Source organism: Falco biarmicus, chromosome W (assembly GCF_023638135.1).
Source record: "Falco biarmicus isolate bFalBia1 chromosome W, bFalBia1.pri, whole genome shotgun sequence".
Classification (NCBI taxonomy): Eukaryota; Metazoa; Chordata; class Aves; order Falconiformes; family Falconidae; genus Falco; species Falco biarmicus.
The window spans coordinates 375,731-393,211 of record NC_079310.1 but is presented as its reverse complement, the minus strand read 5'-3'; the positions used below and the strand labels follow the sequence as shown (position 1 = coordinate 393,211).

Sequence of the window (17,481 nt, the reverse complement as noted above, 5' to 3'; positions counted from 1 at the left end):
TTAAAGTACAAAATACTGCATTTTATTGACATTTCAGTGAGATTGTTTAGTATAGCTCAATGCTGTTAGTCCCCTGATATCAAAATCATTATAAAACAAATTGTGGCATATCCTAATGCTTTAAAAAAATGCAGCACATTTCCTTAATGCCTATAAAATCAAGAGCTAGAAATATGACCATTAAATAAATCCTGTAACAAAATCTTAACATTTTAAAGGAATTAATCCATTCACTATGTTTCCATGTTCCTGTTTACTTTGTACGCTCGAGGCGCAAGTAACACATTGACAGACATTTGGCTTTTTTTTTTTTTTTTTCATGTGAAGCACTGTAATTAGAGATGAAGACACATTTCTTCATTAGTGGATTACTGTTTCACATAAAGCCAAGTACAGAAAAATTTCCGTATTTCCTTTGGTCTGACAATGACTGTTTGGTTTCTATGCTTCCACAGTTTTGATAGTTCATCCCGCTAAATGACCTACAGAACTATGGATAAGGATTTTATTTTCAGTTTATCCAAATATAAATCCAAGACGTTTAAGAAGGCAAACTATTAGGTAGCACAAACTCCATAAAACTGCTGAATGTCATCACACAAAATGCATTTGCTATACAGAATAAAATAAAAGAGGGGAAGGTTTGCAATTTTTTTTTTTTTTTTGTATTAACGGAAAGCTGTTGTTCTGTGACTTAAGATACCAGGAAATGCAAATCCTCTGTCTCTCCTAAGCAGCAGACATGCTGCAGCCTTGACCCAACTCCTATATGGTACAGCAACATTTATCAGCACAAGTGCTCCAAAATTTTATTCAGAAACCCAACATGCTGAACACCAGTAGTTAATTCATTTGCATCTTAAAAAAAGACTGCAGACAGTACTAGTTACAACGGTATCAAAGAAGAGGAAATTAAAATAAGGTTTACACAATTCACTTCAAGAATAACAATCACTGATTTTTTGCCATACAAAGTGCTATTTTTTAAAATTAAATTTATGCGCTTTTTTTTTTAATTTATGTGAAAAAGTACATTTGTGACACTAAGTGGAAAGAGTGTGTTTAACAACTACATTTTATAGCGGCATAAATAAATATGGCAAATGAGGATCATTCCTGACTGGTTTGATACGAGGAACAATCTATAGTTGTGAAGGAAATTAAGTAAGTGTACAGAGGAGGAAATTAAAGCCAGAAGGTAAGCGTGTCCGAAAAGGACAATATACTTATGCAATATCGGGGATCAGATTGACTATCAGCATCTGGAAACAGCAAGAGACTATCTTACACAGTAAAAAAAGCCATCACAAATTCTCTCTCTCCTTCAAAATAACAAAGCAGACAAAGACAAGCTCTTTTTCAGACTTCTGTGGATAGATAATTTTAACATAGGAGATACAAATCGGTTAAAATACTGCTAAGAATAGCACAAACAAGAAACAGTACTTCACTTACCACTTAATACAAGTTTCTACAGAAAAAAAAAAATAAAATCAAACATCCAGATCTTGCTGTATTCGAAGTATCTATATACATTTGGCAGTCCAAAAGTTACTTGTCTGGGATTTAATTTAAGCACCTTCCTTACACAGTGTCCTTTACTACAAAACAGCCTAACATACATTCATAACCCTAGAACTATCTTTATAATTAGCATATTTTAAAGCATTATGTCAAGACGGGTGCATCCAAAGTTGTTCTTCTCTTTTAAAGATATGCACTCTGCGTTAGTTCCAGTTAACAGCTCTGCCACTACTGTCCATACATAATGCAGCAACTTGTTTTACAGGTCATTTTTTAAAATGCTTTCACTTTTACAAAATACTTTGGGGGGGGGGGGGAGAAAAAAAAAAAAAAGAGGAAATTTGCACTTCAGTTTCTCGTTGTTGAAAACGTGCTACTTCATGAGATAACTACTACGTTCTCACCCCTCTGCCCTGCAAAGGAACTGCTTAGCTTTAGGGATTGTATCCCCGGCAGCCCAAGGCCTGAACGTACGTTGTAGCCAACACTTCACCCACCTACAGTGCGACTTCTGAAGATCTCCAGGTTCTTTGCTTACAGCTGCTTAAGCCTCACAACACCCCTGTGAGGTAGGTAAAGTAATATCCCCAACTGACAGACCCAAGACTTCTGTGTGTGTGGCACAATCACACGGGAAGCGTTCACCGACCGACAAGAGCAGCCTCCGAGCCTGCAGCCTCGAAGAAAATAGTGTTCACACTCCTGTGGTGCTTCAGGGAGCTAGACTGGCATTTTCCTTTGGGCCTGCGGTGGAGAAGATTAAAGCAAAGTGCTAGGCAGGTTGCTGCTCTGCCACCTCAGGCAGGTTGTCTTGGAGTGTTTGTAGAGGTGGCTGGACTGGCTGAACCGCTTGCCACACTTCAGGCAGGCGTAAGGCTTCTCTCCCGTGTGCACACGGATGTGTTTCTTGCAGTCCGTCAAGGTCAAAAACGTCTTGCAGCAGATCTTGCACGCATACTTGCGTGCACCTTCTACAACCAAGACATTATGCTCAGATAAGGCCTTCTTGCATTTTGAAAGGACATCTGCGGACGCCCTTGTCAGCTGTGGCGGACCAGGTTGTGATGGATGCCCGTTTTCAAAAGAAGTGGTCCCATTCATAATCAGCTGGGAACTGGATGAGTTATCTTGCAGCTGGGAGCTCCTGACTGAAGTGACCACAGGCATTTTGGGGGCTATGCGGCGGTACCCAGGAAAGCTGCTAGCTCCACCTCTGACTGAGCCCATCATTGCCCTTGACAAGGAGTGCAAGCCCAAGCCTGACCGCGGAAAATCCATGCCGAACTGTTCTGCTGCTCGGTACCCAGATGTTTGTACACAGGGGAGCCCCATCACATCCTGCATTGGTCTAACAAAATGAGAGTCTGCAGGTTCACTAAATGGGTTCTCAACATGGGAGACCGTGGCAGACGAATGGCCGCCAGCGGGCCCCGACTCTGGACTCATCAGATAAGAGGCATCACTGTCCATTCTGCAGTCACTGGTGGTATTTGGAATGTTATCATCACTGTTTTGACTAGCGCTGAAGCCACCACCTCTGCTTTTATTTAGAAAATTAGAGATACTGAAAGTAGACTTGTGTTCCAGGTTATTTGACACCTCCATAATATGGATGTCTCCCACCCTATCAGTACTGGATTGCGGGTCAGAAAAGCTACGATCGCTGCTCTCGGGACTCAGTTCTATCTTCTCTGCACTCACTACTCCTCCCTCCACTTCAACAGACTCGCTGCCCTCTGCTTGGGAAGTGACATCGCTCACCTCGTCTTGAGGCTCTGGGGAACTCAAAGGTTCAGACTTCACCACCACCCTCATGTGCTCTTTTTCATTCAGACTGACCTCTGGGTTCTCACATGGGAAGTTGTTCTTCTCAGAAGCAGCCTCCTGGTCAAAGCTGGTTTCTACCTGTGTTGCCTGGGATGCCATGGACATCTGTGCAATGTTGCCTCCGCTGTTGTCAGACTGGCTGGGCACTTGAGCATCTTCCTGAGCACTGAAAGACTGATCAAACATAATAGTATTATCCTCCTGGTTATCAGCAACAGCATCGGCCTTAGAGTTGTCCACAATCTTCAGTGAATCTGGTGAGAAGAAATCTTCCCGTGAATGAACTACTGACTGCCCACTCTCTGCAGTCACGTCAGAAACAGACTCGTCCATGGCAGGCCTGATGCGCTGTCTGGCCCGATCTTCAGAAGACTGTTTACGTTTGTGGAGACGACGGATAGGAAAAGTAGTGCGCTGCTCAATGTTACTTCTCATCGAGGAGCTCATAGTATTTGGCTGCTCCTCTGCACTCTGAGTGGAATTTAAAGCAGAGCTCACAATGCTCAGTCCAAGCTGCTGGAGCATGAAAGACCTCTGCATGCGTGCATTTTGCTCTTGAACTCGATCACTCGGTGGAGACATTGGCAGCGTCCTGGTAGTAAGGTAGTGTTTGCATGCTTTCACAACAGAGTTCAAATGTAAGTGAGAAGCAGCCAGCAAGACGTCCATAACGTTGCTCTCCCCAAGCATTAGTGTGGAAGTATACATCATGTCTATCAGAGCAGCAAAAGCTTCTGCTGTCACCACTTCGCTGTCCAGCTGAATCATGTTCATAGTCTGATCTCCCTCTGCTACAGTAAACAGAGCTCGGAAATGCGTGCTACATGCTGCCAAAACAGAGCGATGGGCTTTGAAATGCCTGTTGCCCACCACAATGACACAGTCGCAAAGCTGGCCATGAAGCCTCTGGTAGTTGAGCTGCTGAAAGATTTGCTCAAAATGTCCTGGAAAATCCATGATCCTATAAAACAAAAGAGAAGAAACTATAATACTAAAAACAGCTGAAGCACCATTCAGACCACAAGAAAACCAGGTTTAAAAATGAAAGATGACAGCTGAAAGACAGATAAAACAATAACTGATCTTAATTTACTGCTGCCACATTGGTACTGTATCAAAGCTGACAATCTTGTGGAGGAGGACAAGGAAGAAAATACAGGTTCTGCCATGGAGCTGACCTAGTGCAACAGTCACATCAGCATCAGATGTGTCACAGGGAGCTCTGCTGTAAACTGAATAACGCAGGTCATTTCACCTGTCCAAACTAAACCACACTCTTTAGTAAAACATTTAATCCTGTGGGTGGTTTTTTTTTTAAAAAAATTGTGAATAATTTACTGCAACCTTTGATAAATGGCTCACGTTATTAGATAACCCCCCCACTGAAAAGTCTGAACTTTGATTCTCATCTCACGTAATCCAATTTCACCTTCTGCAAATGACTTTCTGCACACTTTCTCAGCTACTGTGCAGAACTGTCATTCAAGTACCTGCTTTCAACACAGACACCCAGAAAAGAAGAGTTAATGGAAAAGAAGGGAGACACTTCTGCACTGGAACGAACGGTCAGCTCTTAACGCAAACTGCCACTAGCTATCAAAAGTGCAATACAATTTTCTTATTGACTGTGGTTTATCAGCTAGGATACACTAAAAGTCCTCAGGTTTTCCCACAAAATAAACCCCATTTCTTATTTTATTTTGTAGTGAGACAGAAAAGTCTGTCAACGTTAAAAGCCGTCTCCATACCTTTATTTTGAAGAAGTTTCTTACAAACCTTCTTGGTCTGTGCAAAGTCACAAGCTATGTGAATAATCTGCATACAAGGTTTCCCATAGTCATGCTGGACCAGGAAAGAATGGTTCGCTCAGAAATAACATTTTCTTTCAAACTCTTCCCAGGTGTTTCGCTTTACACACCAGCTTTGCTCAGAAGGTATGCTCAGGCCAGAGACAGTGGCTGCCAAGTACGCACATTCATTCAGAGGAAAGCAGGTACAGCTGTTGATGTAGGTTGTTCATTACTTTGGAATTTTGTTCACCTGGAGGGCTGTCTATTAACTATTTACTTGGAAGGATCAGCAGAAAAAGCAAAACCTCAGCTATCGAGATGGCAGGGATGGAGGAGCAGCAGCAGCAGCAGCACGTTGCCACTAAGGCTCCCTCAGCCTGCAGGAACTCAAGGCTCTGTACTCTGCTGCGCTGCAAGGCAAAAAAAGGCAGGGAGGGAGGCAAGGCAGGCCGGACACGTGCTGGTAAGGGCCAAAAAGCCAAGCAATACACACAAGATCACAACGGATTTACACATTTCTGCATATGCAAGCTGGCAGCTGCAGAATTAGAGAGATCCCTTGGCTTCTGGCAGCAACTCCGCTCAAAGGAGGGAAGTAACTCTGCAATCTTCCCCCGCCTCGCATTATCACCACTAGCACGTCAAGTGCTAGGAAAGCAGGACAGTTCTTGATCCTCTGTTATGAAGAAGACACTTCTTTGGAACTCGTTCAGGAGTTATTCTGCAAGCAGCACGAGGTTAGGTTTTTGCATTTGGAAATGAAGTAAACCCATGCGGTGTGTGCCCTCACTACCTGTGTGTCCTGGTTTCAGCTGGGATGGAGTTAATTTTCTTCTTAGTACAGTGCTGTTTTGGCTCTGATGTGAGAACAGCGTTGACAGGACAGTGACGGTTTTAGTTGTTGCTGGGTGATGTTTCTACTAAATCAAGGACTTCTCAGTTCCTTGGGCCCTGCCAGCCAGAGGGCTGGGGGGGCACGGGACATGGGGAGGGGACACAGCCAGGACAGGTGACCCAAGCCAGCCAGAGAGGGATTCCATACCGTGGGACGTCATGCTGAGTATATACCCTGGGGGAAGGAGGAGGAAGGGGGGACATTTGGCATTATGGCGTTTGTCTTCCTGAGTACCCGTTACGTGATGGAGCCCGGCTGCCCTGGGATGGCTGAGCCTGCCTGCCCGTGGGGAGTGGGGAAGGAATTCCCTGCTTGCTTGCTTTCGCTTTACCTATTAAATTGTTCTTATCTCAACCCTTGAGTTTTACATTCCTTTCCCATTCTCTTCCCCATCCCTCTGGGTGAGGGGGAGAGAGAGCAAGTGGCTGCGTGGCTGCTGGCTGGGGTTAAACCACGACACTGCACGCCAACCCCACTTGCTCCCTCTCCACGGCCTGTCAGACCGAATCCCCCCCAGACCCCAGAAGAAGCTCAGGCTGGGCCTGGGGTGGAGTGACGTTTCCCAGTCACACCATCCACTGGCAGAGAGTGGGACAAGCACGAGCTGAACACATGCTGGGTAACTATCAGAGCAGCAAAAAGCAAAAAAAAAGTAACAGTAAGGTTACAAAGCCAGGCTCCCCCCTTTTCTAGCAGGCCCACAGGTATAACCAGTGCTGGACTTAAAATACTTAACCTCCTCACTCAAAACTTACCAGTGCCTCCAATAGCTATGGAAGGGGTGGCCAGAGCAACACTTCTTGTCATCAACACGTACTTTGCAGCTCTTTGCCAGAAAAAGATTTAACCACCTAGTCCACTGCACAAAGACCCCTGCCCCCTCTCCAAAGGATACAGGCTCGTGAAGAACCAGAGTTTTACCTAAACGCTGAAAAGGCAAAAAATTCTGCTGGCAAAAATCTGTAATTAGTGCCTGTGTATTTTAAAAAGATGAAATAAATAAATAAATTACAGTTTATGCCTTCCAGCAATGGTGAGGGTTCCGGCTTACCAGCAGCATCAAAAATCCTGTAATTTGGCAGCACTAAGGCTATGATGCCTGAAATAAGCACCATAAATAGATTAAATACATCTTCCTTATCTCTATATAGTTATGTAATAAAACAGAAGAATTTGAGCTTGCCACTTTTTTTTTAAAAGAAGAAATAGCAATACAGGTAACAGGTGATTTTATTTATCTTTCAATACCAATGTGTATTTGACATGAAAAATAAGATGACATTTTCAAACAAAAGTATGTTAAGCGAGACAAAACCTTGGAACTGCGGAGTTATTATTTCTACGCATTTTCTCCAAGAGAAACGCAACAAGAGGGAAAGTGAGGAAATGCTTCTTGGTGTCGTAGGAGAAGGGAGGCGCAAACTGAAACTCTGTGACCTCAGGCAGGCAGGCAGACAAAAGGAAGACGGGGAACCTGTGACAACAGCCACAAGTCCCGGCAGGAAGCATCTGGAATGTGGCAGAGGCCAGGGCTGTTTTGTGAACAGTGCTGCCACATCGCTGTCTGACTTCTGAGCTCCGGCACACCTGGTTAAAAATACTCCTGGCCTCCTTCGTTCCAGCAAGCACCGTGCAGGCATGACCTCCTCTGTGAGGAAAGCTTCCCCTCAGCCGGCCGTTTCTGGAAAGTTGAGAGGAGACTGCCGAACAATTCTTTCGCTCACCTCTGAGATGGGCCAGGTGTTATGTGAGTGATAACACTTTGTCCTTGGCTTCACAGGAAAGGGACTAAACCGCAGCACCTAGGGGGAATGTGGAGACAGGAGGAGGAGGAGATGGGGGGTAGGGGCAACAGTTGCCAGAGCAACAAGAAACTCTTGCTCCATTCACAGTACCATCACTATAGCATCAGTGCGCTCTTGTGGGGCCTGGATGCTGGTCAACTTTCTTTTCACTTCATTCTCAAGTCAATATCAACAGCTCCAAAGAACCATTTCACACTTGCACGACTACGCGTAGAGCAGATCTGCACAGCATACAATGCTACAGCCCGCTGGCAGACTCCCCAGAAAATGCCAGGCACCCACCACACCAGGAGAGGCAAGGGATCTCCTTTCCCTAAGGAGCACAACTGGCAGACGCCGTGGTACTGCTTTCCAAAACGTGTCAGTGATGAACCATTAGCACCACCAGCTAAAAGGCAGGTCAGTAAATCTCCATCCTGCGGAAAAAAGCACAGGGCCCAGCAGAGACCGCTCCAGCTTCAAGGGTTGTCAAGAAGCAAGCTGTTCACGAGCACCCCAGCAGTTCCCAGTCTGTGCACTGCTTTAGGTCATTCTAGGAAATGCACCGTAAAGGATTATCAAATACTCGAGAGTTCGCTCATGCCTTGCCCCTATCGAGCCAATCCCAGGAGGTGGTAATACAAAGGTATTACAAAATGCTTTGTAATAAAGCCTTTGAACCAATGCCCAGAGAAGACTGGAGGTGGAAAATGCTGAACATGAGGACAGGATCTCACATCAGCAAGAAGATTGAGCCAGACTCCAGAAAGGAAGCTAGGTTACAGGGATGGTCCGATGTCTTCTTGCCCAGGCAGCAACGTGTACCCGAACCCGAGAAAACAGCCAAAACTCATTCTTTTGAGCAATGAATAGGGACTTTAGAACCCAAAGAGTACTGGCTTACAGTCACCAAAAGCGAGTGCATCCTTCATGCACCTGAAACAAGACAAACCCCACTTTTGCTTCAAATAACATTAATTTGGCTTGGTATTTAACTTTTACTACACTATAAAGGCTGAAGTCCTTGAACCAGAATCAACAAACGGACCGCAGAGTGGAGCTGAGATCTTGCACAAGATCAATTAAAAGTTATAAAACTAGGCTGAGCGGTATATACTACATTATATCCACAGACCACATTCGGTGAGATATCAGCTGCTTCAGGTTACTAAATACACGCAACGCACCTAAGTCAGTATCAAAATAAAGGGGTGGCGTATTTCTGGAGATGCAGATTCAGTCTGTCTTTCCCTCCTGCTTCAGTGATAGCCCGTCTTTCAGCAAGAGCTGGCCATAAAGACTCCGCTGAACCACCTGTGGGCTGCACATCCCCATCAGTCCCCTTTCAAACAACCCAACACCTCCAGCACACGATGGGTGACATCCCATCTCACGGCTGTGTGAAAGCCCATTCAGATGAAAGACAAGAGATGCTCCCAGCTGAGCAGTGAGTGGTTTCAGCGGCCAGCGTGCAGCTTTCGTGAGGCTCACAACCAGCTCCAGTTCACATCCTGGGGACCCAGGGAATGTTAGATGAAACCTCCTGCTGAATCAGACCCAGTCAGTGCGACTCAGGGGAGGCATCAGTGGTACAAACGGCAGACACCGAGTCCCAGCAGCCTTTTGGAGAGCAGCGGGAGAGGGAACAGCTTAGTTTTATAATCAAATTACCACAAACGAAAAGAAACTATACCAAATTGTTTAGTGGCAAGTAGTTTTCCTACAAATACAACTAGTCATGAGCCAGGAAAATTTTAAGGCCAAGCAATGAAAAACCATCTACGAAATACTGACTGGAAAACAACTGTTCTGCCTCTTCTTGGACTAAGGCTTAAGAAATGAAACCAGCAAGGTCAGAACCAAAGAAACACTCCTCCACGTAACACAGTAAAGCGACAAAACTCTTCGCCATGGGCAAGTACACGTGAATACATAAGAGTCACTGAAGAAAAATTAATTGAGAGCTATTAAATATTCAGACACCACCTCTACCTGGGAAGGCACTAAACCACAAGTCACCGGAGGCATGGTTTTACATACACGAGGTTTACCTCTCTGGCTTTCTATTTGACAGTTTGCTTTGGTAATTTCAGTAGAGTTTGACAAAGGAACGACAGATTTTTTTTAATGTAACATTAATTGGCTAGAAAACAAGTAAAGCAGCGTTTTCTCCCTAGCATTTGGATTACATCCTTAAAAAGGTAATTAAACTTTGATAAAAAGCGTGCTCAATAGATACTGAAACCGCTAGTGGAAATCATATCACAGCAAATCAAACAGCCCATGAGAGGCGAGGCTGCTGCTGCTGCTAAATATCCCCAGGTCCCAGCAGGAGAAGACAGCAGGAGAGCAGGAGAAGACGCATCCCCAGCAGGCACAAATGCACAGAGCACATGTACACACTACAAGAGACACTCAGCACTCACACATGGGCAGAACCAGAGGCCTCGTTCAGCTTCCCTCTCTGCCTGGGCAGGGTGGAAGTCCACCAGTGCGAACATCCATACAGGCATACGAGGTAGACCCCCTCCGGCAGTTGGCCCTCCCAGTAGCTGCCTGCTGGTCCCCAGTCTCCCCACCCCTAGCCTGCAGGCAGGCAACAACCTGGCTCCAGTTGCTGGTACGGACTGTCACAAGTCCACAGAGCCAGCCAAGACTCCTCTGGTCCCACAGCTGACCCCACCATGGTGCTGTCCCTGTAGACACAGGCACTCTCACACCCAGTGCTGCCCTTAGGGATCCATGGACACCCCCGCCTTTGCTCCCAGGCCACTTCACCGGCTCATCCAGGTTGAGCTTCACCGGCCATCAGACACCCGCACAGCTGCACTTGCTCCAGTCAATGCCCCACGGACAAAGGGACCCTCTGCCTTGTGGCTGTGCTCGTATCAGGCAGAGAGACCTCACCCAGGACACAACCAGGAAGGAATTTGATAAGGAGCAGGACAGACAGCACTGACCAGGTGCAGGACATGGCCAGGCAAGTGCACTGACTACACGCAACGCGACCGGCCCTTTTTATTCCTTTACCCCTCTCTATTTCCACACCTGTTCATCCCCAAATCCCTTAACTCCTCTTTTCCCTCACTTTTGGTTTCACCCCTAACCATCCTGCGGGATCCCAACCTGGCGCTCCCTGCAGCCCATCTGTCCCGACAGCAGGCAGCATCTCCCTTAGCACAACAGGACACTGGGCAGAGGCTGGGCTGGGACTGCCCTGGCAGGGGCTTGAACAACGTGCTCCTTTTCTCCCTTTCTCAGGGGGGTTCCCACCTGTGCCTGTGCTCCTCTGGGCTAGCAGAGATGGGCCTGTGACGGGCTAGCTCCAGGAATGGGCTTACAAGCAGCCCCACGGGGCTCCCACTCCTGTCCTTGTGTTTTCAAGCTCCTTTGGGGCTGTGCAGAGGAGCTAGAGCCCCGTAACCAAACATTCCTGGTGGCACATTCCTCATGTATACAGATGGAGATAGGGCTTAGATTTCTTAAACTAAGCTTTCCATGTTAAGAAAGCATCAGGATTAAAAATACCTAATGGGGAAGATGATGGCCAAGCGTTCTCAAATTCTAGGAAAAAAAAAAGACCTACGCTTTACAATCACACAGCCGGTTCATTAATTTTCCATTAGATATTAACCTCTGGGTCTGTCTGTCTACTCCAACCAATTTTACAAAGTGGAGACTAGGTGCTGAATCCCCTTCTTTTTTTTGCGGAAGTTGGTGTCTGGTTACAGAAGCAGCCAAATTATAAGGACCGCTTTTCACCAAGTCATGCTTAATTCCCTTATTCTCTTAAACAACACAAAACACCCAAAAGCAAATTCAGCCAGCTGGCCAGTTTGCACACACAGCCCAGGCAGGCAGGTAGGAGACACAAGGGACAGCTGGTAACAAAACCACGTGGCAGGAGAGAAGGGACACTATCGATTTCTCCAGCAGAATTCCAGGTTTTATTAGCACATATTTCTACTACTTTTAATAGTAATTGTTTCTTCCTATGATTTCTTTTTATTTCTTGAATGATGAGCACTGACAGTACTATGCAGACTTACAGTCCCTTTTCCCAGCAAATCCCCCTGCTCTAATACTTAAGCTGCAGCAAGAGGAGACACGGCAAGTATTTAAGTACACTTGCACTGAAACTACTGCAGAATCAAAAACTTTTTCTCTCATTTCTTTAAAAAAAGTTAAACTCACTATAAAACGGTGTGAAAAACAGCAACTCTGTACAATGATCTATTTAAGTGTTTTTTACTATGTCCCATACTAAAGGGCACAGTTTAGATTACACTGCAATCCTGAGACACTGTCAAGAAGTCAAACAAACAAAATATTCAAAGAGAACCTCAAGTTGCTCCCTAAAGAAGCTTTTAAAAGTCTGTGGAGGAATTCATTTTGTGTGATTAAACCCAACAATAAAAGCTGCCTCAGATATACCATTCAGCAGAATGGCATCAGAAGAAATCTTACATTCAAACACAGTACTGCAGACTTTGGACTAGGCATTTGGGTTTTCCTTATCAGATAAATGAAGGGCAATTTATTACTTGCACCTCAAACCTCATTTCCAACAACCTGTATTTAAACGCATTCGATATTGTAGGTACTAAGCCTGCAAGAATCCTTGGCATATAGTCAAAACCTGAGAGTACGCCAATATAATATTAGTAACTGCTTGCCTCTTCGCTTAAATTACATTTTACAAAATGTTACAATATACTTGTACTGTGTTTAACCATTGTGCTTGGAATAAAAAAAATCTTAAAAAAAGCTCCGCTGAAGACTGAAATAACAAACATAAATCTAGATAGGAGTCAGCGATACAAACGTTCCTTTAGAAAACTTTCTATCGGTTCTATCCGTTTTTTTAACAAGTCAGCGGGACAGTGGGAGAGTAGAGGAAGGAAGAAATGTAAATCTTCACTTTCTTTGACACCTCCAGCAAGTTTTGTCACTTTGAAACACGCAGTGTGTGCATTCTCTGCTCTAAGAGTGTTTTCAAGCCAAACATATGGTGGAATTTTAGTTAACAGTCAAAACGATTTCTGGATTTGCCCCATACAACTGAAGTAGGCTTCAGTGTTACACTGCTTTCATGCATGTGACAATGTTGAGTGCCAGCCATGAAAGGCATTTTTTGTGTGCGTCTGACGAGACACATCTGCAACTAGTGACTTTCATGACTGACACTGAGCTTACAGTATCTCATTTTAGGCATTTCCTTAGCCAGGTTTTATATATAGTTTAACTCACACAGTTTATCTCTCTATTTATTGTCAGGGACAACGAGTTACAACTCATGTAAGAATCAGAAAGGATAAACTGCACTGCAAATGCCGCTGCAAGTTGCATCAGCCCTCCAGAGAACAGTAAGAGATTAGCACATGGCTTAGTATTTTCTCATCATCCGAATGGTACTGTAAATAGACAGTCAAACTCATGGCAACACTAACTCATTAACAAAGAGTAACAGCACAGCTTGCCAGTTGCAAAGAGCATCTTTGAAAGGAGCAACAAAAAGCTTCCTAAAAAAAAAAGACGAGTTTTCTTGGACACCTAGTTATCTGAAGAAAGGGACACCACCTGCGACAGGGCATCCTCCTGCTTCCTGACATTTCCACTCACCTCCTCCCAGCCCTGTGACGCATCTCTGTGCATCCAGATCCCACAGCGCAGTGTGATACTTCGGAGAAGACACACAGGAGGAGAGCAAAAAACCCCACTCCTGCATTTTGATGTGCCATCTCAGCTTGTCACCAGGGGGGCTGTTTCTCTGTTGTAGTTCCACTATTTAACACACCTGTAATGCTGTATATTCAGAACAGACTGAACACTTGTTCCCTTTTAATTCCTGGCGAATTCCCTTCACCAATTGGACTTCAGGGTCAGTACCATAGCTTTCACAGGCATTGGTCTCTCTTAAAAAGGGCCGACATGCTTTTCTGGTCAACTTATAAAAAAAGCACAGTGTTTTCTAGGTATCATTAAGAAACAGTTCATGGATTCTGTCCTTGATCTTAGGAAGTTAAAAACCTGCGTCTAATATGAGACAATTCCCAAGAGCAACACAGGGTTTTAGGCATTGCACACTGAAACACCTGAAGAAAGCTGTTTGGGCAATATCCCTATTTGATTTATTTACAAAGGGAAAAGCAGAGAATGCTGCTTCACAGAACTGGCAGTAAAGCCATTTAAGGGTACGGGAAGGTGAACTACCACCACCAAGGACTGATCTAAACTCACAGTTACGTTATCAGTTCAGAAGACCTCTCCTGAGGTTCATGACACCACGTCAGTCTCTGTAACTGTCATCGTCCTTTCGCAAGAATGGCCAGCACTGCAAAGGAAAGACATCTGCCAGCTTCTTCTGCCTGCCATCACCCCCCATTCAAGAATCAAACCACAAACACCACGCAGAACCAAATGTGTGCAGGCAAGGATGCCACAAGAAAGGGCAGCCACAGACAGCTCAGTGCCAGCATGCCGTCTTCTTGCTCAATACAGCGATGATTTCTAAATCTAGCTCTTCAACTTCACCATGTACCAGAGATTCAAGAATTTTAAACAACCCGATCCAGCCATGCTCCTTGGTGACTCCTTTGCCTAAGATTTTAACCCCAAGGAAGCCAGGGTTAACTGCGCAATGAATAATCTATTTTTGCCAGGAAATGTTTTAGATTGAAGTAACAAATATTAGTTTGCCATGACCACAATGGATTCATTAGTATTACACATCTTCAGCCTAAGCAAATAACTCTATCCACACAACTGATTCAGTAGGTGACTACTGCATTTCAAATGAGACCTGTTGAATTATCCGCTTCTGATCTTCCCAAACTCATTTAAAAACCTCATTTTCTAACATCATCCTTTTACCCTCGGAAGGGAAAATATCTACACGGAGGCACCGCACAGTTCTGTTTTGACATTGCGGAGGGCTGATCAGACACCCACCCAGTCACTCTCTCGCTCCCTTTCCCCAGCAAGACAGTGGAGAAAGTAAGATGAAAATCTTGCAGGCTGAGATAAGGACAGGGAGAGCACTCACCAATTACCATCCGAAACACTCTACTTGGGAAAGATTAATTTTATTTATTGCTGATAAATACCAGAGTAGGATAGAAAGAACAACAAAACTAAACGCACCTTCTCCCTCCACCCTTCTTTCTGAGCTCAGCTTCACTCCCAGCTCTTTTTATCTCCTCCCCCTTGAGCACCACAATGGGGATTGCGGTCAGTTTGTAACACTTGATCTCTGTCGCTCCATCCTCCTCACAGTCTTCCCCTGCTCCGGCATGGGGGCCTTCCCATGGGAAAGTGTCCTTCACAACCCTCTCCAGTGTGAGTCCTTCCCACAGGCTGCAGTTCTTCACCAACTGCTCCAGCGTGGGTCCTTTCCGTGGGGTGCAGCCCCTCAGGCACAGCCTGCTCCAGTGTGGGTCCCCACGGTTTCACAAGTCCTGCCAGCAAACCTGCTCCAGCCCGGGTTCCTCTCTCCACGGGACCACAGGTCCTGCCAGGAGCCCACTCCAGCGTGGGCTGCCCATGGGTCACAGCCTCCTTCGAGCATCCCTCTGCTCTGGTGGGGGGCCCTCTCCGGCTGCAGGTGGGGATCTGCTCCACTGTGGGCCTCCACGGCCTGAGGGTGGACAGCCTACCTCACACCGTGGGCTTCACCACAGGCTGCTGGAAAATCTCTGCTCCAGTGCCTGGAGCACCTCATGGCCTCCTGCGCAGACCTGAGTGTCTGCAGAGTTGTTCTCCTCGCATATTCTCACTCATCTGTCCGGCTGCAATTTGTTGCACAGGTTCCACCCCCCCACCCCCCTCCTTAAATACGTTATCCCAGAGGCACTACCACTGTTGCTGGTGGGCTTTGGGTTGGCCTTGGCCAGCAGTGGATCAGCCTTGGAGCCAACTGGCGCTGGCTCCATCGTAAAAGCCATGGGGAAAGCTTCTAAGTGCTTCTCACAGAAGCCATTCCTGTAGCTCCCCTGCTACCAAAACCACGCCATGCAAACCCAATACAAGCATAGACGAATGAATTTCAAAAAACATCACCTTAATCACTGCTTAAAAGTCACGCTAAAGGATAACAATTTCTGTGATTTGAACATATCACGCTAAATTAACTAAATTACTGCCGAGTAATTTTTGAAAGATGAAGGAAAAAATGAAGCTGCTTTTTGTCAAGTTCCGAGGTGGTGATTTCCTTCTCCAATTCCACACAGACGCCACTTCAGGTCTACCATTTCTTTATAACATATGGGTTTACAGCACAGTGCAACACAAGCTCCAGTCTGACCACTGACCCCCGCGGAGTTTGCCTTCACTAGCACAACCATGAGAAAAACTGGAAGCTAGTGAAGTCAACACCACAGAGATAAGACATCCATTGCAGGGCAGCAACCGGTGCACGCGGAACTTTTGTACACCAACAGTACGTGTAACGCCACTCCATCTGTATGCTGTCCTCCACAAGATGAGCTACGAGTCAGTAATTACACCAAGCGCAAGAAAGTAAACCCCAATTTATAACATGTCATCTGAACACGCTTCTCTGAAAATTCCAGAACATGAAGTTAACAGACAGATAAGAAATGCTGTTGTTCCTGCATAGAATCCTGAATGCATGGGATGCACTGCTCTGAGAAACTGAGTTATGCCTTTTTTTTTTTTTTTTATATTATCACCTGGGATCTCCAACACTACGCCCCTCTCAAGACTGGCGACAGCATCTGCGCCCCATCCTTGCATCCCCAGCTGTTAAAACCACATTTCACGTATTTCATTTCTTATCTTACACGGGCATCGCCGTGAACACAAGGTGGCCCTCCAGGGATTCCCTGCCGAACGCAGCATCTCGCACTCCGCCACGCGGTTTGGCGTGCCGTGACCAGGCCGGGGCCAACGAGTCCCGAGGCAGAGGCCAGGCTCCAGCTCCGTTCCACCGGCTCCTGGTGGAAGGCCCGAGCGACCACCGCCGGGCTCTTCACGGGACGGCCCGGCCCTGCCCGCCGCAAGCCCACGCCTGAACAAGCCCCACTGAAACCTCCAGTGCCCGGCAGGCGGAAACCCCGCGAAGGGAACCGGGGGCCCGGGAGAAGCGCCGCCGCCACCGGTTCGCATGCTGTCCGCCGGCCTCCCCCCCAACACAGCACAGCCGCGCTCCCCGCCCCCGGGCCGATCTCCTGCACGCACCCGGGCGGCGGGCAGCCCGCCTCCACCCTCCCGCGGGGCTCCCAGGTGGCTCGGGGCGGCGCGGCGGAAGCCGGCAAGGGGCAGCGAGGGCTCCCCGCTCCGCCCGGCCCGGCCGCCCACGTCACCCGCCGCGCCCCCCGACCGCCCCCCCGGTGTCTTGCGCCGTCGCCTGCCAGGCCCGGCAGCGGCCCCACTCACCTGAGGTGCCCGCCCCTCCCCGCTGCCTCTTCTCTCTGGGCGGGAAGGGCCGGGCAGGGCCGGGCGCAGCCGTCGTCCTCGGCCCTGCGGCCCCGTCCCCCGCTCCCGAGGCTCCGCCCCCACGGGCCCTGCGCTGCTGCGGCGGCCGCGCCGGCGGCCGGAAGTGACGCCATCGCGCAGCAGCCCACCGGCGCCGCGACCCCGCCCACCCGACCGCCAACCAATCAGCGGTCTCATTACTGATAAGCGACGGCACCGCCCTCCC

General features: G+C 47.0%; 1 protein-coding gene across 5 annotated transcripts; it reads right to left on the bottom strand.

The window, feature by feature from the left end:
- Positions 1–17,376, bottom strand: LOC130141890 (zinc finger and BTB domain-containing protein 5). Of its 5 annotated transcripts, XM_056323183.1 has the most exons (4): positions 17,217–17,376; positions 6,792–7,838; positions 4,445–6,210; positions 1–4,312 (listed from the first exon to the last, which is right to left on the bottom strand). In XM_056323183.1, the coding sequence occupies exons 3-4, from the start codon at positions 4,453–4,455 to the stop codon at positions 2,284–2,286; spliced, it is 2,040 nt and encodes a 679-aa protein (XP_056179158.1). In that variant the 5' UTR covers positions 4,456–6,210; positions 6,792–7,838; positions 17,217–17,376; the 3' UTR covers positions 1–2,283. The 5 variants fall into 5 exon arrangements, with proteins under 5 accessions (XP_056179158.1, XP_056179159.1, XP_056179160.1 ...); XM_056323184.1 differs by having other exon boundaries at positions 5,100–7,838; XM_056323185.1 differs by having other exon boundaries at positions 5,935–7,838.
- Positions 17,377–17,481: the final 105 nt, after the last annotated feature.